At 37.7% G+C, this 22982-nt stretch overlaps 1 protein-coding gene across 2 annotated transcripts in view; it reads right to left on the reverse strand.

The window, feature by feature from the left end:
- LOC102539123 (CD302 antigen) overlaps window positions 1–22982 on the reverse strand; it is a 105381-nt gene that overhangs the window by 70719 nt on the left and 11680 nt on the right. For both annotated transcript variants that reach the window (XM_006196201.4, XM_031678468.2), the window contains exons 4-13: window positions 20292–20456; window positions 18410–18520; window positions 17215–17355; window positions 14867–15061; window positions 13802–13959; window positions 12214–12324; window positions 11576–11664; window positions 11173–11342; window positions 8877–9076; window positions 7322–7464 (exon numbers count right to left, since the gene is read on the reverse strand). In XM_006196201.4, the coding sequence (XP_006196263.2) occupies window positions 7322–7464; window positions 8877–9076; window positions 11173–11342; window positions 11576–11664; window positions 12214–12324; window positions 13802–13959; window positions 14867–15061; window positions 17215–17355; window positions 18410–18520; window positions 20292–20456 (1483 nt within the window). The remainder of the gene's footprint in view (window positions 1–7321; window positions 7465–8876; window positions 9077–11172; window positions 11343–11575; window positions 11665–12213; window positions 12325–13801; window positions 13960–14866; window positions 15062–17214; window positions 17356–18409; window positions 18521–20291; window positions 20457–22982) is intronic.

The raw sequence follows: 22982 nt of genomic DNA on the forward strand, positions 1-22982 counted from the left end.
ATAAATACAGAACAGAGTAGCTATTTGTGTGGGTTTTCTTTTCTTTTTTCTTTTTTTTTTTTTTGGTGTGTGTGGTTAAGAGGTGGAAAATATTTCCTCATTTGTAACTTATTCTTGGTTTGACCTGTATTAGTAGGCAGATAAAGAGAAGAAGAAGTTGGAAATCACATTAATCCTTACATATCTCTAATGTGGATTTTAGAAAATTTGAGGGGAAAATAGATTATAACTGAGGAATTGAATCAAACTGAAATTTTCTCTCTAAATATAGATTTCTTCTACTCCAAGCACTAAGCATATGGTTTTAAGGCTATTAGGTTAAGAAGACATTGCATGAAAGTTTAATATGTTTATTTGTGTTAATATTTCTACTCTCAATCAAATTTCCTGCTCTATCTGGTTTCTAAGAAAACAGTACCTCAGCCATAACCCCCAGTAAACACTATTTGATGAGGGCACTTAGTCTGCAAAGCCTTCGATTTATATCTTAATCTATTCATGCCACATCACTGGAGGTAGCACACACAGCAGCAAGAGCACTGCAGACAAGACTTTCTTCCCTAATCCTAAGACTATTTTTGTTCTACAGTGGCTTTCCCTAGTGGGCTGCTGTCACGAATTGCAAAGATCTTAGAGTCCTAGTGACTTAGGGTACTATGAACCCTTTTCATGGAAATACAAACAGAGATGGGGAACTTAGATGGTGAGAAGTGTAGCAGTCATCTGACTTCGCTCCTTGGCAGGGAGTACACAATTTGGGCAATGGACATCTTGCTGAGAAAGGTCAGTTCCTGCAATAAAAAGCTAAAGTGTTCAAGGAGTAAACTTTAGAATCATTTTCTGATACAAATGGGTTTGCTTCCTTTCTTCCCATCAACCCAATATTGAATAGGTTTTATAATATGTTGTCTAAGTATAGTATGGGCAAATGATCTCTTTACTAATGGGGCGTGTATTAAGCAGACATTACAGTTTGCTTAACACGGCATTATATTAACTACTGGGATGAGTACAAATAAAATATGATTCCAATGAGTGAAAGGATTACGGTGATTTGTTTTTAATGTGTGATTTCCTGTTTTTCTTTGTGCTTTTCTAAATTCGATACGTGTTACTTTTGTGATCAGAACAAAATTAAACATTGCATATTCTGTGAAAAATAACCTATGTATATAGGAATGGAAAAAAATGAAAAGGATTTATACTATACTAAATGTTAACTATGTTTATAACTAGGAGCTAGGATTTGAGGTGATTTTAATTTTCTTCATTATCATTTTTTATATTTCCCAAATTTTACATAATAAACTTGTATTAATTTTTAATGGGGGGGACTCAGCAAGTGGATTAGAAATAAAGAAATCAAGAAAAATTATCTCTCAGACTTTTGTTTTCTAGCGTACTCTATTTTGTATATAGAAGCTCTTAATGATCATTTATTTCACACATGATACTCAATTTTTCATCAGTTGATTCCCACAAATACAACTGTCCCTTGGTATCCATGGAGGATTAGTTCCATGACCCCTCCACATACCAAAATCTGAGGACGCTCAAGTCCCTTATATAAAATGATGTAGTATTTGCATATAACCTATACACACCTTCCCATATACTTTAAATTATCTCTAGATTACTTATAATACCCGATATGGTGTAAATGTTCATGTAAATAGTTGCTAGCATCAGACAAATTCAAGTTTTGCTTTTTTGGAACTTTCTGGAATATTTTTCCAAATATTTTCGATTGAATCTACAGAAGTGAAACCTGAAGATATGGAGGGCTGATGGTATCTTCAGCCTTATTGCTTAGTACTTACCAATGGCTCCCTGAACCAGTTAAAGTTTTCTAGCCTCTTGCTTGGGGTTATTCAAAGTCCAGTTTGTTTATGCCAGTATTGCCAGTATTTTCCTTAAAAATACCTTGGCCTCGACAGTATGATATTTTGTGTGTCAAGCTTGAGATCCTTGAGATCTAAGGGCTAGTAAATTGCCCTGCTCAAAATTCTCTCTTCAGCGAGGATCAGCAGGGTATTAGAGAGGTTATGCTCCAGAGGTGGCCACCACAAGGCCCTCTGTGATCCAAAAGCCATACCTGAGGCTTTGGTCATTAGCAAAGTGAATTTCAGAAGTAAGTTTACATCAGCAAAATTAGATGCTTGTTTATCAGCAAGATGTTAGAAATGGGCTTTTACTGGTAAAAATTCAAGTTATTCAAGATGTGAGGAATAGCTAAAAATACTTAGTGACACTCTCACTCCTCATGAAAGAGTAGTAGAATCTCGTGAAGCTGGTAGTCTGTATCATTAGAAATGCATCTGTGGCCTGATCTCTAACTGGTCCCACGTCCAGTCTTTGGGTCAGGTGTTGGGACTGCCTTATGCCACTTATAATGGGGACAGAATGAATCCTGCCTCTGGAACATCAGCACAGTTACTTTAAATGAAACTTCCACACAAGATGGTCATTGGAACACCTAAAGGGACAGACTACTGGGATGTTGTAAGCTTACAAAACAGATTGTATGACATGTTTTGTGCCCATTTCAATGAATGTTTAATAAATGTGTATCTGGAAAGACTGGTCTGAATTTTGCACTCATTATACTCTACTCTCAAGGTTGTGGGAAGTAGCTAAGAAACAATCACCTGAAAAAGAACTTAAGAGTTTGTATATCCAAATTAGCTTAGCTGGCGTGCAATGAAGTTTTGTATATTAATTTCTAATGCTAAAAAATAAAGGCTACTATATCTGAAATTATACAATAGATGCTTAATAAATGAATATTTATGGGACACATGTATTGTATTTTACATCAGGTTCCCAGCACACTAAAATGGGACTTCACTTCCTTTAATGAGGAAAATATAATAGTGAGTATGCTAATACAAATCTGGAAAATGTAAAATGTTCAAACATTTAAAACCTCATTCAAAATCTTACCTCCAAGAGGTAACAACGATGATCTTTTCTGTCTACTTTTTGATATAAATAGTATATTTTTTACCCTTTTAAAATTTGCCTTTCTTCTCACTTAATATATTATAAACATTTGCATGTTCTTTTCATGCGTACTGTTTTTTAAATCTTAATGTTCAGGGGCTAAATTCCAAACCAAGATCAACAAAAGTGATGACACTGGGGATCTTTACCTTTTTCTGACTTTCACAGAAATGCATTTAATGTTTAACCATTGTGTGGTATGACTATTGCTTGAATTATACTTCTATTCTTAATTTAATAAAATTTATGTTAATTATATTAATTAACTATGCTAAGTATATGATATATTCATATATTAAGCCAGGTATGAACAGTGAATTTTACCAGATGCATTTTCAGCACCTATTAAGATGATCACTTATTTGACTAAATATAGAGAGTTCCTAGTAATGATCCAAACTTGTACTCGTTGAAGAAATCCTACGTTGTCAAATATGTTATTTTGAGGTAGTGTAATATAGTGGGTTAAGAAAGTGAGCTCTAATGGGTTCATATATTGGATCTTTTACTTACTTGTTATATAAATTTGGGCAAGTTATTTTACTTCTCTGTGTCTCCATCTCCCCATTTAGATAAAATGGGCATAGTAACAGTACCCACTGCATAGGCTGTTGTAAGGATTAGTTAATAGAAACCACTTAGGACATTATCTGGCACATGATAAACTCTATATTAGTGTTTGTTATTATGTCACTTGTTAGTATTAACATTTTCACATGCCTAGTCATGAAGCTGGCTGATAATTCTTTGTGCTATCTTTGACAGGCTGTGATATCAGAACTAGACTAGTTTGTGAAACTGGATGCTTGCATTAGCTCCCATGTAATGGAATGCAAGCTCTTGCCTGTACTATTGAAACACCTGGTAATGATCTCTTTTTAAAAATATAAAGTAATTCACATACAGTATCAGATACGTAGTTCCCATCTCTTCCTTGGAAGAAATTCTTTGTCAACTTTTCCATTTTTTCCCATGGCTATTGGATTACTGGATTTCTATTTATTAAATCAACTGTAAACTAATTTATATTTCTCTAAAAATTGTTCACTTTAATAATTTCATGTAGAATAGCATAGAATTATGCATAGGCTTCTTACCAATTAAAAATTTCTCCATTAAATGGGTTTTATATTTTATAATCCCTTACTCAGGTTTCATTTCAAGTATCTGTTGTCTTTTCTGTTTTCATGATTTAGTCATCAGTAGATTTTTTTTCTTATATTTTGTGGTTTTATTTCTAGAGATATACCTCTAGGATTTATCAGTTCTACTGCTTTTCTATTTTCTAGTTCATTAATTTCACTTTTATCTTTATTAGGTTCTTTTTTATGGTTTCCTTGTATCTATATTGATAAATATTTTCACTCTTAGGTGAATGCTTATTTTCATTATTTTTGTTTAATAATGAAAGCCCTTAAAGCTATTAATGTACCTCCAACTATAGCTTTGGCTATATCTCATGCATTTCAGAATGAGTGTTTTTATTATCATTCATACAGTTTCAATTTACTTGCCAAAAGACTCCTTAAAAACACTAAATTTACAAGTGGAGAGGATTTGATTTCACTGCTAATGTAACCTGTATAATTATACCACTTTGGAATTTTAGGGTTTTGGGTTTTTTTTTTTTGGCTTAGTAAATCAACTATTTTAAGTGATCCAGGCAAAAAGCTTGAAGACGAAGTATATATAGACTTTTTAATCTACAAAGAAAATATTATTAAACCAACCTTAATTACACTATGTACATATTCTGTATTATTTCTATTTTGCCTGTCTCATTTGTTGATAAATGAGATGAGCATTTAAAGTCTCCTATTACCATTATTTACTGGAAATATTTACTAATTAATTTTTTGCCTTATATATTTTGAAGCTATTTATTTTAAATGCATAAATTTCTTGACTGTAATAACTTCATTGTAGATTGTACCTTTAATCAAGAATAAGTAGATCTCATTTAATGCATTTTTATTTTTACTGTATTTTATCTAATATTAATACTGTGACTCTAGCTTTTTTGTTCACATTTGCACAATATAATTTCGCCCATTCTTCTAATTTTTCCATTCTAGTTTTTGTATTACATTTGTGATTATCAACTCAATCCTATTTAGGTTAATATGGGACAAACACATAACATAAGCAAGTGAAGTGGTCAAGGAGTACTAAATTAGAGACCACAAAAAATTGGAGGGTGATGCCCTATTTTGCTGTCCACTGGCTGCTCAGCACTAACTAACTATTGCTACAATATGAAAATGTTGCCAGTTGTTTTAATTTAAAAGAAGGGTCAAAAATACAGACTTTTACCAAAATGTGTTGATTTTGAAACACTTTGTGGCTTGTTCCTTCCAGGAGAAGGTGATTTCTCTTCCATAATTTTGCCTGGTATGCAATAAATCCTTGATTTATAGAGTTTGCTCTTTGGGCTGAAGAGGTACTAATTGGCAAGATTTGCTTCTGGTCTCTTTGAACAGCATATGGTTGGATTTCACTACTGCACACATTTGCAGGCTTGGACTTGTATGTACTGATAAGGGACACGTTCGGTCTTCTGCCATCTTGCTTTACTCCTGTCTTCATGCTTTGTTATTTTATTCCTTTATAATTTGCCGTGTGGGCCTTCTTTTCACCCATTACGTGTTCAGTAGATGAACACCCTTTTTGCAGTTTTAAAAATGTACACAATTTGTGTTTCTAAATTTCTAGATTTTCAGGAATTTATTATGCTTTCATTTTTCACAACCATTTTATCTCTTTACATCCAGTTTTTAATTTATAAACAGTTAAATAGCTGGTTTTGTTAAAAATAGTCTTCCTTCTCTTTCAGAATTTAGGATAATTTCACTCTAAATTTAGGATACTTTCACAATTTCATATATTGCATTATTTAGACTGGGGCTATGTTTTTATGTTATGTATTTTTTCTTCTAATTCTTTAAAAACAAAATACCTATTCATGTGTTTCTGATTTTTATTCACCTCTCAACTGGAATATGCCTTTGAAATTTTTTTTCCAAGAAGGGAGCATAAATAGTACCAATTACTACCTTCACAAATGAAAAACCACATAACTAAAATGAATACAATGCACACATTTTCTACCTCAAAACTTTTTAGATGTCAGTTTTTAAACTGCCTTCTTATATTTAATGCCCTAGAGAAGAGGGCTAGTTGGATTTTCTTTGTGTTTTGGTAACTGTTTTATTTCTACTGTTTTTCTTTGAGGTTTTCTCGGGGGGTGGGGGTTGAGTCAAAGTGATCAGGAAAGAACTCACTAGGATATGTCCAGGTGGTCATTTCTTTTCCATAATTTTGCCTGGTATACCCTGAATCCTTGATTTACAGATTTGGGCCTTCTTTTTGGTTCAACAAATGAAGGGTAAAATTAATTGTGATGTTGAATTCCATTGTACCCATGATCGTCCCCAAAGCTTCAGAAAAAAATTTCCTCCTATGATAGCAACACCTGGCTCCTATTTCTCCGCATTATCCTTAAGGACATCAGGAAAACTGCTCAGGAGTCCTCCTACCTCAACGTCAAGATCACAGTGGCTGACTCTGAAACATCTCTGATCACTTCCTTACTGCCCCATCTTACTGCCCTTCTTCAATGTGGTTTTCCACCAGAGGGTCCGTGATAGCCTTATAACTAGTTGCCCTGCATCTACCTACCACGTCTGTCTGTCTTTCTCTTTCTCTCTCTCTCTCTCCCCCAACACACACACACAAACAGACAGACAGACACACACACACTTTGTTTTTGTTTGTTTGTTTTCTGCTTATTGATTTAAGATCAAACTCCTTCCCTGGCAAGACAAAACATTCCAATTTCATATCCAAATTCCATTTTCTAGCTAGGTTGTATGGCTCATTTTTCTCTGACCATATCTGTATATTTTGGTCTCAGTTCTTTTCCTTAGGCTCTGTTTTCCCTGGATCCTTCTCCCATCTTACCTTTCAAACGTTACCTTACTTCCAGAGAACATCCTTCTTCATAACATTTTCCCCAATTATACCTCCCCAAAACACTTTCTCCCTCCTCTGAATTTCCATGGCCTCTCTTGGCCTATGTTCTATATTTTTCACCATATCTTTCTTCTCCTCACTGTTGGACTTCATTACACCACACAAAGGGTGGCGACTCTGTCCCCCTCATCTCTGATCTCCCTCATAGTGTCTTGCACATAAAAATTCTTGATGTTGAATGACTGTTAAAGTACTGAATGTTCCTTTTAGAGAATAAAACATGTCAATTCTCAATACCTAAAGGACATCAAATTTAGCATAGAAGATCTCATTCTGAAAGTATTACCTGAACTGGTCCATTAAAAAGTGAAGAAATTCCTTTATTTCATTCATATGACTGAAGCTAGGAAGGTGTCCTCCAAGTGCTTGACAGAATCTCTCGGCTTCTTCCCAGTTCCTCTTTCTTACAATTCTTTCTACGTGAAATAGCTTAACAAAATATAATGTTAATTTGTTTTCTGGTATAATCATAAAGTATTCATAACTTTATAGTCAATCACAGTCAAGAATGTTGGCCCCTGAAATGAATCTTTACAGGTGTCATAAAGACAGAGGTAAAGGTACACATACTGTGACACAGAAAGTGCCCACTAAAGGCCAGCACAGGTGCCAGCCCCTGCCATCAGGCGGATGGCCTTCCTCAGCCAGCCCGGGGAACCGCACCAACATGATACCATATTCTCCTGCCTCCCAAGGACCTTGAGAGATAAAATGACCAGCAGGTAAGGTTGTAAAGAGCACACATGAATGCTTTGGGAGTAGACTTCTGCAAAGAAACGTGCTAACAACATAACTTTGAACATAATACATTGAGACATGCACAAGTTCAGGATTATTTTCTGATAAGAAGACTCAAAGGGCAGACTGCACTGGTGTGCGAATGTTCACAGGAGGTAGCAAAACAAAACTTGCCACTTTGGACTGTTTCTTTGGTTTGTGATGACTGATTTTATGCCAAAGGAGCCATAGTCATTTTAAAAGAAGAAGGAGCAGATGACACAATGGTAGGTTGAGTTACTGGTCCTGATTCTTCAGTGCCTGCTATATAATTATGTGTTCTTGCCATCATGGCCTCCTGGTGGATGAAGTGTACATCCCTGTGCCTTGACTTGGGGCTCAGCCATGTGACTTGCTGTGATCGATGGGGCAGTAGTATACGTAAAGTGAGCAGAAACCTGAAATATGCTTATGGGTTAGGCTTGCTTCTCAGGTTCTAGTAACTGAGTAAGAAAAAAACAAGCCCCTGCCAGCTGTTGCCCCTTCGGCCTGAGACCCAGGTTGAAGGGCAGCAGACCCCAACTTACAGCCTGGAGCCCAGCACAGCTGAATGCAGAGCTGGCCATTCAAGCCCCAACGCGATCAGTCACACCTTATCTGACTTAGAGATCTGTGAGCATGTGACTAAATGTTGTCACAGCCACTGAACTTTGGGATGGTAAGTAACAATTTCTTTGTGGCAACAGTTGATTGATTGATACAGCCCCTAAAATAAATTCTTTGACTTGTAAAAGGTGGTAAGACAACAATAATTAGAGGGATTTGAGAATCATAAGCAAAGTATCAGCATGGCATGCAGCTCACCCAACTCCCCAGAACCAACGAACTCTAGGAAAGAGCCAGTTCTCACTGTGGTCCTGCTCTTTGGGGTAGCACATAAGTTTACATGGGAATGAGTTATCCAACACCAGAGGTTCGACAATGTCCTGACAAGGACTCTGTGCTCCCAAACACTTTGGTAGGTGAGGTATGTGTCTGGGGAGGAGCCTAGTTTGTACAAGGACCTGGACTAGGATAGTAGAGAGATAACTTCATTCAAGGATTGAATGAGAACATTACTTTACCTTATAACAAGAAAGACCTGAGGGGAAACTATGCCAGCCTTCAGGACAGGGGTCTTCAGGCTTGGGGGCTGCTTTTTCAGGCTTAGGAGGCTCACTTATTTTTTTGCAAATTGAAAGTGCTCTGAAGCTTCTGCAGTCTTTTACCTCCCACTTTCCAAGAGACTTTCCAGTAGCCATGGCCACACACCCTCCTGGAGAAGCTGGGGTTGAATTAAAAAGTATAATTAAAAATTACATTTAAAAATTAAAGTCCAAACATTTTCTAGTGCCTACACCCTATGTTTGACTCAAGGTGAGGAGAGAGAGTAGGAAAACAAATGGACAAAATAGATGTGTTGTTCACAATAGTAATGATGATGGTAATATAGAGGAGTGTTTACTTTTTGCTGGGTACTATTCTAAGAGGATTAAGTGAATTGATCCTCACAAAAAAACTATAGAGTAGATTCTACTGTGATACTGAAGTACAGTGAGGATTCGTGATTTGTCCAAGGTTGCATGTTAGTAAATGGTTGACCCGGGATTGCAATTCCGGCGGTGTGTGTGCAGAGCTGTACCCTAAACCACAATGATGCTCAGAATAGCCTAAGTCGCTCATATTCACCTGGCAACTTTCAACAGTTTTTAAGCGCCTTAGTAAACTTCAAAACAAAACTCTCCCAGGTTCAGATCCAAAGCCAGGGCTGGTCCGATAAAGGTAGAAGGAGGTGTGTAGGTAACATATATTTGTTTACTATTTATTTTGCGGCAGCCAGAATTTTATTTATTCACGACAACATTTAATGACAGTTTGTACTGCCAGACCCATTTCCAGAGGGAGAATGAGTGGCTTGCCCACAACCACAGTTAGTGAATGGTGGAGTCAGAACTTGAACCCAGATTTGTCCGGCAAAATGCCATTCTCCCTTTTCCATTCCGTCACACTGTCTAAAGTGGGCACAGGACAAGAAGAGTATATGTCGCAAAGTGATGAGAACAACTTCCATTCCATCACACAGAAAAGCTGTATGGTCTCATGTCTCATCATACATGGACAGCAAGAGGAACAAGGAACTGGGAAAAACAATGCTGTGTTACCCTGGAAGGGGGTGCTATGCTCCCCTTGTCTGCCCCCTACCCATGGCTTGCCTACTGCAGACCAAGCTGGCTGAATCTGGGAGTAATAATGGTAAAGAGGGCTCAAGGGCAGTCTTTCTGGCTACAGGACTGAGAGAATAGCCGTTATAGCTCCTTCCTGAGCACCCTTCCAACCACTGAGGCTTATCCGTGAAAAATGTGACATTGACTCTAAGACATCTAAGTGTCTATAAAAGAAATCACGTGTTTTCTGTATCAGACTTTCTTAATTTAAGATGAAATTTAACCTGGATTAGCATCTGTATCCTCCATCTTCTACAAGCGAAAAAATGAGCTTGTTATTATCAATGGCACTTACTTTATGTGATGACCCTATGTTACAAATTTTATGGGCATAATCTATTTCAAATATTGTGCTTAACTACACACTCACACATTTGTTTCTCTGTTATAAAAAATGGTCTTCATGATCACATTATACAAACACAAGAAAATATAAATAATTCAGAGGAAGAAAAGTCAAATGCTTTACAACTGCTGTCCCATACAAAGCCAAAATCCTCTAACAAGCATTGGATTAAAAACCAGGAGATCTGGATTTTAGCAATTCAATAACCAGGTAACCTTTGTCAAGTAAATCACCTTTCTAAGCCTCTCTGCCTTCTTAACTCTAAAATCAGAAGGGACTTCTGAAGCCTTTCCTGGCTCAAATGTTCTGCTTCTATGGCTAATTATGGTCAGTACTTTTAGGCTGGTTAAAGAAGGATAAACTAACTTCCAGAATAAACAGAATCTACAATACATTGCCTCCTGAATTCTCACCCATTGAGAATAATGGAAATAAACACACTCAATTTTGGAGAAAGAAGTTAAGAGGCAGAGAGATGAAAATGTAAAGTGCTCCACAATGAAGCTTCCAGATGCTGTTTGAGACTTACATGGAAAAGATAAAAATGTCACACTGACTCTTCTAGCTCTGTGCCATTAGGTGGTGGTTTTTGAGAACCAAGTTTTCTGGGGTTTTTTGGGCAGTTTCCGAGGATTTCACAGGGAAGATGCAGTCACTGCTTCTATTTATGGTTCCGTAGATAGACTCTGTGACAGCCCTGAAGATCATCAGCCCCTTCATATTTCAAAGGTAAGTGAAGAACAGATTTGGGAGGAGAGCTGCATCTCCCAAGTCACTGTGTTCTGCTACTTTAAAGGCCAAGGCACTCACCTGGCTCAAGATAATTCCAGTTGGAAAAGGTAACAGCCCGCTTTACTCCACCAACACTTGCCCAGCTATATTCTCCACTTGCATCTGTATCTCTCAGGCCAGTCCAGAAGTATTTGCCTGGAGACTTAGTATACTTTTTAATCATATCATTCAGGTATTCTTGCTCAAATCTACAAAATGAGAGTCAAATCAGTAGGTGTTTTCAGAATGGCTGAATTACTATATAAATTGAAGATGCACCTTTTTTGTTTTTGTTTTTTTTTAACTTTTTTTTTATTGAGTTATAGTCATTTTACAATGTTGTGTCAAATTCCAGTGTAGAGCACCTTTCTCTTATGAAGGTTATTTAGAAAAGGAACTAAGAGTTAAAAGTTCACTAGTACATGTTTACAGATGGTCACACCTGCTAGTTATAGTCAGATTGCAGTTGGTTCCAAAAGGGACCTCATCCTTGTAAATCTTGTAACAGGTTTCTCCATGTCTTTTCCAGTCCTGTATTAGAGGAAAAATACCATCATACTGTCTTCCAGATTTGATTATGTCCCCCTCTGACATGCAAGGTTCTGCTACGTTGGTAACGTCTTACAACTTACAGAAATGAAGGACATGATGAGGGTGGGATACAATTTCATGGATAACGTCCATAAGACTGGGAGCCTGTGTCGGACAGCAGGTATGTCCTAATTTTCTTTATCCCCTAGTGCCTAGCTCATCATAAGAGTATAACAGTCATTGGTTCAATGATTTTTGAATAAGAATAATATAAGTAGAAGTAAGAAATCAGCATTGAGGATAATAATCATATACATTTTTATAGAAATTCATTAGTAAGTAATTTTTTTCCTGTAACTTTTCTTTCTTTTCTAAGAATGCTGATACACTATGACTCATTCATTGTTTTCTGGCTTGCTCTAATGTCAATGAACAGAAGCTAGTGAATTCTTCTATTTCCCAAGTCTAAATTGTTTAAGTCTCAACTACCATCTCTAACCAAGAAGGTGTAATACTGCTTAGAAAAATTTATACAGGGGTTTTACTTACCTCATCTGGAGGACACATCTTATCAGATCTTGTATCATTCAATTTTTGTCCCTTTTTCTTACATACATATTTAAGTTTCTCTTCACATGATTGGACCTTCCACTGACCTAGCTTTTAAAAAACAGAAAATAATTTTTCCCACAAGAGAAGTTCTCTGCCACATATTTAGAACTTAACTCATTTTAATCAAGATAGCTTCTTCTCACACCTAAAGGGAGGGAGAGGAGGAGGAGGAGGGGAAGGAGGAAAGGGAGGGGGAGAGAATGAATATAAATGAATGATTAAATCTGAGAACAGACTCCTAGAAAATGCTACCCCCAGGCCTGGAAGCCTATTATTTCGGCATCACCTCAAGGTCACAGTGGGGATGAATTTCATTTTCTTATGACAGTAACAATAAAACCATCAAAGGACACTTAGTATAGAGGTTGAAGAGAGAAGGACCCAGCTCACAAAGAGCTGCCAGTGCTCTCGTCGTCCTCCATGACACGGCCAAAGTTCGTCCACAGGTTCACAACTTTTGGGCAGGTCACCTAACCACCCTGTCTCAGTTTCCTCATATGTAAGGTGATGATGGCGATTAGAATAGTTATTCTCTAAGAATTTTAGAAAAAAGTTTCTTCTAACTGTACTTCAGTCTAGATGTCAAAGTTCTGTCTTTCAAATATGCTGCTGAATATTTATTTTGCTTAAGTCACTCTGCTTTCTTCCAATTAAATTTTAGTAAGTCATTTGTGATCAGGGTCAGTTTTGAACGTTGGAATGCTGTCTAGGTATGCCATCAGTTTGCTCTGGCCTATGGGACCTCATTTCTATCTTTGACACTCTTTTAAAGATATCCTGTGTATCCTCTTAAGTAGAATAGCAAATGTGATACCCTTCTAAATTCAGCTTTACACCTTTCTAAATACACCTTCACTATGGAAACACTTCTAAACAGCCCTACCATTTATTGCTTACATTTAAGTCTCTCTAGAAGTTTGGGTGACACAATCAGCCTCCTAGAAACAATTAGGAGGTCACAGGAAAGTGGTACAAACAAAAATATAGGGGTGCATACGTCCTTTTGGCTCAAGATACAGCTTATTTTGGACTCTTAACTGAAGCATGTTCAATAAATATTTATGCATTTTATAGGCGTAAGATGTTCTCTGAACAAAGTCAGACCTAATATTTTTTAAAACAAATATTATTTCACTTCTCCAAGTAGTATTAACATTACACTTGATCTAAACATGAGAAGATGGGGTTTTTCAGGTTAAACAGTGGCTACACGTGAAATATTGCCCTGATGGTCCTGAGAGAAAGCAGCTTATCAGAACCACTCCGGCACGAGAACTGGAGCTCTAAAGGGATTCTCTTGATCTGTTTCACACCAGAGCAGATGCTCTCCGACAGGAACTGGACTGCTGCTTTAGAGGTTGCTTCATTTACTTTTTTCAGCAGCTCCTACAAAGACAATCTACAGTGCTGTTACTTTTATTTCCCAGTTCAAACAAAAATACCCCAACCAAAGTCATCTTCATGTTATTATTAGACTACTGGCTGTAACAATGAGGATATAAATAAACCCAGGGCGGCTTCCTACCTTTCCTGAATAGGAAACGCAGTTGGGAGTCTTATTGTAGGGAACATCTGGCTCATTCTCATCCCAGTAAGTTAGAGTAACTTCAGTACCATCTGACCACTGAAATAGAGTCGGTGTATTTATGTTCCTGAGGCCTGTCCATATTTCTTCTTTGGCATCTGAAAGAAAAATGTTTTATTTGTTTGGTTACTCAATTCCATACTTTAATATGTACACTGTTACTGATTTTTACATCCTGATATGGGGTGTGAAGAGCCTAGAAGGTTCTAGTTCAGAAGATGTTATTCTTAACTAGTCTATAAAAATGCTGACAAGTTAGGCAGGCCCGGTGACGAGGGCTTTTCAGGTCACTTATGTAGGTCGGGTACCCAGCGGGAAGAGCTGTACTATGATCCGTAGGCTGAGGCTTCCTGATACCTGGTTTAGATAAAACTTTCTTTATGGGAAATAATGACATTCTACAAATACAATTATAGATATTAGAATTAAAATGGGAATATTGTCCAGCCCTGCCATGGGATGGCTACCTATACTGTCCTCCCAGGTGAACCAGCTGGCACCACACTGGCACAGAACAGGTATTATTTGCTATCACTATTGGAGAATCCTAGGACAAGGTTATAATGTGGCTGTCTAGTGTTTTGTTCTTCATTCTTCAGCTTTCAAGTAATTACAAAAGTGAAATAACCATCACTTAAGTGTTTGGAGCAATTTGAATAGTATTTAGCTTATAAATTATTCAATCAATGGTTGTACTGCCAAATTGGTAGCCACTAGCCACCTGTGGCTATTTAAATTTGTAAATCAGTTAAAATTAAATAAAGTAAAACTTTAGTTCTCCAGTTGCCCTAGTTACATTTCAAGGGCTCAAAAGCCACAAGTGGCTGGTGGCTACCGAACTGGACGGCACAGATTAAAGAGTGGGTCCAGCACTGCAGAAAATTTTATCGGACAATGCTGATGTTCAGGATCAAACTGTAAGCTTCTCATTCCTGCTAAGTGCCTGAAAATAGAGATATTTTTAAATGTTTCAAACCTCTCAAAGAGAATATTTTAAAAACTTACCCCCATTATGGAGTTTTGTGACAACCACCTCCACATCTGCTAAAGAATGAATGCTGATGAGGTCACTGCTGAAAGTTTTGCATTTCATATGTGCCTTCCCCCAGGAATCACTTTCATTTACCAGCAGATAGCAAAATCCATCATTTGGCAGCCAGTCTGCTGCATCACAGCGGGTATCGGAGTATGCCCAAACATCTGAGGGAAAAGAAGCTATTTATATTCTAGTAAAGACATATCTACCTAGAATCAATAACACTGCAAATCCTTCTTTCTTGAATCATAGTGTTCTGGAACACTGGAGAATGTGATGTCAGATAGCACAGTGACATGAATTTATGTGCTGCCTAATGTGTACACAGTATCATAAGAGTGACTACAAGGATACAGTTAATAATGTGACTTTAAAGTGATACAAATGTGCAAAATGGCTGGGCACAGACTATTTAGAGAGGTATTGTCCTTGTTCCTAGTAGACAGAAGAAAGGTGTGCAGTTGCTAACAAGTCTTTGCCTGAGTACAGGATTTGTTAGGTTCCTCTCCATTCTCTGTCTTTGAGAGATTATGAAGTTGAGCCTCTTTTTCATGTATGGTCAGCTTAGCAAGGGAATGTTCATTAATGTCCACTGCTGAACAAAGAACAGGCAGAAATTTAAGGAACAGAGTAAGACATTTATATACTTCATATCCAAAAAACGGCAGCATATCCAAATGGACCTCTTCCTTCCTCCCCTCTGCTAGACTTGTAGTCCTTGTGGGAACAAGGGATTCATTGTTTTGACTATAATAAAACTCACTCAAGTGATGGTCAAGAAAGATTAGAGAAAAAGAGTGAGGTATAAACCATATAAAATATTTCTACCCCTCTTAACAGAACTAGAAAGTAGTTCAACTATTCAGCTTCATGGATTTGGAACCATTTGGAATGTTGGTTATAAGAAAATACAGTATCTTAAAAATGTAGTCAGTTTGTTTTCTTCTAAAGGATAAAATTCAGATTTAGCTTCTCACACTTGCAAAGTAACTTAATTAACTTTAAGGTTCTGAAATAGCACTTATTATATTTTACAATTATAAGAAAGGAACAGAGGGGAAAAACACCCATAATGGAACTTAAAATAATTATTCTCATATTCTAGTCTTTGTCTCTATGAATACATGTTTTCACAAGATTAAAATGATAAGAACACATATGAGTTTGTTCTGCTTTTTGTATTTCCCTGCTGGCACACTTATTTTAATAAGTGCATATTATTCAACCATGTGGAAACATCATGATTTACTTAATAATTGCTACTACAGGGTATTTATTTGATCCATCATCAGTCACCCTGGTTTATTTTCATCTGTGCTGTCGTTTCTGCTCTGCCTTTTGTTGTATGGACTACATTTGGTTTTAATCAACTTGGAAGATGAATGTTCATTTTCCCCTATTATTTCTTAATCTTAAAAATTGGCTTTATGTGCCTATTTGGATGATACGAAATTTTATGCTTCATTCTCTTCCCCCAACATTTCTTAAAGCAAGACATTTTAAAACCTCCTCTTTTTCTCCCAGTTTTAAGTATTAGTTTTTCTTATTCAGTGAGGATTTAATTAAACACCAGGTATACGGTAATCCCTGTGCCAGACAGTAAGGGCATTTCTCTTCTCTATTCTTTCAAAGACTCCTCGAACTTTTCTGCACCTCAAAAGCTTCAGCTGTACTGTGTCTCACCCCAAACTCCCTGAGAAAAACTCCTCTGTGTACGTATTTCATCCATCTGTACCACCCCTTTCCCCTTGATTTAGCAACACAAAGACCTAAAGAATCAGCCTGGAAGAAGGAGAGAGGTGGATGGGTGGGCTCTGGGTGGGGCAGGGGGTAGAAAAGCCTAGGAATGTGCCTGTGTCCATCATTTTTCACTTCTCACAGAGGCAGTGGCTCTCATACTTGAGTCTGTGTCAGGACCGCCTGGAAGTTTGTTTTTTTTTTTAAACACAGATCGCTGGGGCCCACCCTTAGAGTTTGATTCAGTACATCTGGAGTAGGTCCTAAGCATTTGCAGTTCTAACAGGTGCAGATGAAGCTGATGCTCATGGTCTGGGGAACCACTGCTCCAGAGAAAGACGAGCCACCTGTGAACAGAAATCTATTTCCTGTCTAGACCACCTCTGCCTTCTTATGGGCATATACCAAACCAAAGCCTTATTCACGCATAGTTGATAGTCTCTAACACAGGGTCAAAATCAAAGGCTTTCCTGCACTGGCAGTATCAGGTGAAAGAGAGGGAAAAGAGGTATCTGGAATGATTTACTTGACTTCACAAAACTAATTTCGAGACCTCTTCGTCAGAGAAGTGAGGAGGTACCTGTCAACTGCGCTGTATGATTTAGCGATTTCTTGCAGACGTAGGGCAGCTGGGCCTCACAGGAAAAGCCCTGCCACAGACCTGAGTCAGCATTCATTCTTGCACAGCTCGATCCGCCGATTGTAGGTGTGCTCCGCATACCTTAAACAGGAGGATTTCCAAAGAGTTACAAGAAGGAGGTTAGGGCCAGGATGGTGGTTAGAAAAATTAATTTGTATTCCTAATTTTCAGCTTTTATGGAAACTCATAACACAGTTAACACTGTTTCCAAAGTTGAAATGTATTAGCCTCCATGGGCAATCATGTGCTGACTTACGTCTTTTCAAATATAGGATACAGGGGGAAACATTCTGAAATGTTGGAGTTAATTAAAAAAAAAAAAACAAATTCAAACCTCTGCCCCTAAACAACTTGTATGCCATATCCTGTGGTCAGTAGCTCTTAATTGCTACCCTGTACAATAAAAATACTAACTTCTGATTCCGTCATGCCTTTAAGGTCTGGAATTAAAGATTTAAAATTCTCTTAATGAAAATGGCATTGTGCTTAACTCGTTTTTCTTATATGTATACACAACACTTTTGTACTGAAGTTAGTGTTACCTTTTACATTCCATATTTGTCAGAAGCCTAAGATTTTATTTTTTTAAAAAAGCATCTAAACCTTCTGTTTTGGGGGATAAAAACCTTTTGGCTAACTAGTTTTGTTTTATTCACTATAAAATTTTCTTTAAAGTATTTATTTGTGTATTAAACTAGAACCATTATGTTGTCAGTACTTGTGGGCTGCAGTGGAAGACTCCAAGAGCTTGATTATGAGGGACTATTTCCATATTAGACTTATGCTGCAGATGAGACACAACATGGGTCAGTCATAGACATGTCAGGTCCTCTTAGGGACACAGAATGGTTCCTGGGCCATGGAGGGGGGCTCATTCTGCTCCTACCTAAAAATACAGGGTCCCTCTAAAGATTAGGAACAAATGCTCAGTTGGCCCTGGTAGGGGTCAACTTGGCTATAATGGTATCACAATAAAGAAGGTCTTTGGAAACAAAATTCTGCTGAGAGGTAACCATAATAAAGAGTTATCAGGTTTAGAATTTGTATCAGCTCTCAGGGAGTGGGACGCTTTTATTTATTTATTTTTTTTGAAGCTAATGCTTTGTGCACAGGAAGTGGAGGAGGGAGCAGTTACCTGGTTCCCAGCTGAGAAAGTTTAACGGCTTGTGGTCTGACCACTCCCAGCCTCTAGCAGAATACAGCTGATTTAAACCAATCCAGAAAATTCTGGCAATGCCTTCTTTTTCTGTAAGAATTAGACAATTTTAAAAAGTGAAAAAATTACTTGTTATTTTCTAAGACTTCAGTTTCCACTAACAGCAAAAATATCTGAAGGCTTTGATTATAAGGCAGGAACCCTGTAGGAGGCTGTCAATCGAACAAAGGCAGGCGATGCTGAGAGGCAACAAAATTGCAGTCTCTTGAGAAAGCCAGAGGCTGCTCAGTTAATTCAGTTCTGCTTTCCCATTAGCTTGTCCAATTCCCTTTCATCTAAGGTAAGGACAGAATCTTCTCAGAGTAGCTGTTTCACTATCTTTTTAACCCTCTTGTACTGATAAGGAAAAAGCAGATTCCATTCCATACCTAGATTTTGAAGGTGTGATTACATTTCAGACTGGCAGTTTAAATTCATTAAGCACATATTATTTGCCAGGTGTTAAGGATGTAAAAACCAAACAACAAAGTCCCTGCCTTCATGAGGATTTCGATCTAGTAGAAGGAAACAGATACAGGTCCCCAAAATGGTGAAGAGTTAACAGTACTGTTTCAGAAATAAGTGCAGAGCTGTTTCATAGGCAAAGGATATACAATTCTAGAGCCCAAAGGAGATATTAAGGCCGGAGAAACAGAATGGGATACACACACACACACACGTGTTACAGTGGAGATGCATCATTCGAATTTATTATTTGACAACTAGATGACATTAGAATAAAAGAGAAAAAAGAGAAATAATTTAAATAGTGAAGCTAATTGCTGATGTGCCACTCATTATGCACATGCTCATAAGCACTGGATGCAATTATGTTTGTTGTATGGGTCCACATGTATTGAAAAAAGAATGAAAAGAACATATGAATGACTGTAAGGATTCTCACACCACTGTCAAGGAAATCAACACTATTATTCAAGAACCTGGTAAGACTTTATCAACATCACGAAGAATTTGAAGATATTGAGGGCCAGGTAGAAGAAGAAATCAACTACAGAAGGCAAGGATGATGCTGACAAACAAACAGGAAGAACTCACAGGTTAGAATCTCTACAAATTTCTTCAAATATTCCCAGCAGTAAAACACTTCATAACAGTTTCTTAATTCCTCCCAGAGAATTATACTCAATGTATTACAGTATTTTATATACATATATATGTATATAATATTTATATCTCTCAACCATATGATGGATACCTCCAGTTTTGTTCTTTCTCAGGATTGCTTTGGCTATTTGGGGTCTTTTGTGGTTCCATATAAATCATAGGATTTTTTTGTTCTATTTCTATGGAAAATGTCATTGGGAGACCTTGACAGTATTGTGCTAAGTGAAATTAGTCAAATGGAAAAAGACAAATATCATATGATTTCACTCATATGTGAAATATTTTTAAAATAACAAATAAAATAAATGAATAAACCAAGCCACGCAAAAACAAACACAAAGATACAGAGAACAGAGTAATGACTACCAGAGGGGGAGCAGAGAGAGAAGTGGGTGAAAGAGTTTAATGCCCACCATCAAACCCTTTCATGCAGGCTTCGGCAGCAGTTTAACCTTGCTACCTTACCTCATTTTCTGAATATTAACCTCTCTTTGGTCTCTATCATGAAATCCATTTTCAATGGATAGAATAGGAATATATTTAGTACTTTTTGCTTGTAGGCTTCAATGTTGAAGTTTAAATCCCAAGAAAAGATAGAGAAATATATACACAAAACAACATACCTAGATATGAAAGCAGAAGGCAGACAGCACCTTTATATTCTCAGCAATGTGCTCTACCACCAAGGGAAACTTACCTTTAAGATAAGTTAACTCAGCAGCACTGTGGATGCTCAGTAAGTCAGCTCCTTGATTTTGACATGAAACATAAGCTTCTTTCCAAGAAAGAGCTGCCTGAGTATTAAATTGGTAGCAACCTCCAATCTGCTCGTCTTTTTCCCAATTATCTTCACAGCCATTTTCTGTTGATAAAAAGACACATTAGTGAACATAAAGTAAGGGTACAGTGTTGTCTATTACTTAGAATGCTTACAAATACCACAATTCAATTTGCATACTTGAAGGACATACTAAAATTGAGTCTGTCATTGCCCAACTAGACAACATTTTGATTCTTTGTTTACATCAAGAAACTGAAGCCATAAGACAGCACATGACTTGAGCTGGTTAAAGCTTCCACTCTCCTATCCTCTACTCTCTCTTTATCCTCATCATCTACAATGCCATGTTTTAGCCCATGCCTATTCTCTGCCTAAAAGTAGGAGTCGTCACCTGTGCTCACTCTGTCAACCCCGAGCTGACTTGACAATGGTGACAGACTGCAGAGGGGTTTGCCCCTGGTTTGCAGTGAAACCACTGAATGCACATGTGTGTGGGCAGACACACTGCTTCAGTGCCCAAGATTTAGATCCCTAGTGATACCTTATTTCAGAAACTCAGTCCAAGTTTCTCCTTAATATTTTAATAGATGATTTAATATATGACTAATATTATATAACTAACATTATTATACATTATATATCGACCTGTACATATATGTGTGCATATATATGTATGTAAACATACATGCACACATGTGAACATTATTTTCTTTAATAAAGTATCTGAAAAGCGTGTGTAATTTCAGATGAAGAAACTACAAGTTGTTTCTGGGACAAAATATATAGATCTTGATACAACTGGTTCAAAAATATACTCAGAGCCTCCCACATACTCCCTACAAGAGGGGAAAACCAGTGCAGGCTGTGCTAAGCGTATCCCAGGCTCTGGGTTTTCTCCCAGAGTCTCCCATGACTAGTTGGACTTACACACCTTCAACCTGGAAGGGCGCTTAGAGATCATCCTGTCTAATGTCTTCATTTCACAGATGGGAACAAAGACCTAGGTGTGTTGGCAGCAAAGCTATAACCAGAGAACTGGTGTCTGAGTCTGGTGGTGTTAATCTTCTGAAAGGCACGCCTGGCTTCTCCAGCCACTTTCAAATGTCCTAAATAACAATAGAGGCTGTTCTGATATTTGGTAAAAGCAAGATAGTTGGATTTGCAAGCTCACTGCCTAAAGGTTCCTTATTACCACTAAGGCCAAATGCCTGTAAGTCTGGAAGCTTCTAGTGAGATGGCAGTGCATTTGCTATAAAATACAATCTCCGGGGTTTAGCAGTCCTCAGGTCTGAGAAACTCACACTCCTGCTTCTTCCGTAAAAAGTAACTCTAGGAGGCGTATGAATGCGCTGACAATTCCCCCTTTCACCCAAAGTAGTCTAAAGGCACATGTCCGTCAAGGCAGCAAGGTAGAGTGAGATAAGTATGCTGGGGAATGAGGGTCAGGAGGCCTGGGATCGACACCAGGCTCCACACGAATGTGGTCTGATCCCGGCAGGACGTTTCAGCAGTCCAGGTCTGCTGCTTCTCCTCTGAGAAATGCCCTGGGTAATCTCTAAGCTCCCTTTCACAATCCCTAAAATTTCTGATTCAGACGATAGTAAGATTTAAATGAAATTGGTGCCTCGTTGACCAAACTCTGCTTATCATCAATTACAGCTGAAGCAAATAGTGGCTTTTCATCTTCCAGTGGTTTCTAAGTGCTGAAAAGCCTGTGCCTCTGCCTAGAAAAGTAATTCTCAAAGTGGGGATAAATAATGGTACCTACCTTATAGAACTGTGTGAGGATTGAATGAGTTAATGAAGGTTGAGTACTTAGAATATTACCTGACACCTGGCAGGGCCCTATAACTAATGACTATTACTACTTAGGTCTGTAGGTTTTCCCTTTCTCTTTACTGTAGATTCTTTCAACTTGATTGTCCATTAAAAAATATTTCTTGAGCACCTATCACATGTTGTCTACTGCAATCCCCGTAACTCTCACCTAACTGGTGAGAATATACGTCTGTTATATACCAGATAACGATGCAGCTATTGCTTCAGTTGGTCTCTTTCTAAAGAACAGTAAACTTTTTAGCACACCCTGAAGAGTATGCTTCAAGTAAGAAGCAATTAGAAAAAAATGCTTTGATCAATATACAGGTACAGCTGAGGGAAGAATGTCACCGATTTTGAGAGGGCCAGAGGTATCTCTCTTTTGTCCTCCACTCTTTGCCTCAGGTTCTAAACATACATAAGTCTCCACCGTCTTGAAAGACACTTATTCTCCTTCAGTCCACTATAACCGACCTTCCACAGCCATTAGGTTTTTGAAACTGCTCTATTAAAGGCCAGCAGCAATTTCCTAACTGCTTCTGCCCGGTCCACTTCCTCTTCCTGAGGTATCCGTGCTACAGAACACTTCCTTATCCTTTGTCTTCCGTGACAACGTCCTGTCTTGGCTCTCTTCCTGATCTACTTCTGAAAGTAAGTTCAGAGCCACACACAACTTCTCCCTCCTCAAGTATAGCCTCCTTCTCTAGGATATCTGTTGTAGTCATTTTTGAGTCATCATGGACTCGTCCTTCTCCCTTTTGCCTCATAGGAATGGAATCCTTCTCTTCC

The sequence above is a fragment of the Vicugna pacos genome, chromosome 5 (genome assembly GCF_048564905.1).
Source record: "Vicugna pacos chromosome 5, VicPac4, whole genome shotgun sequence".
Taxonomy (NCBI): Eukaryota; Metazoa; Chordata; class Mammalia; order Artiodactyla; family Camelidae; genus Vicugna; species Vicugna pacos.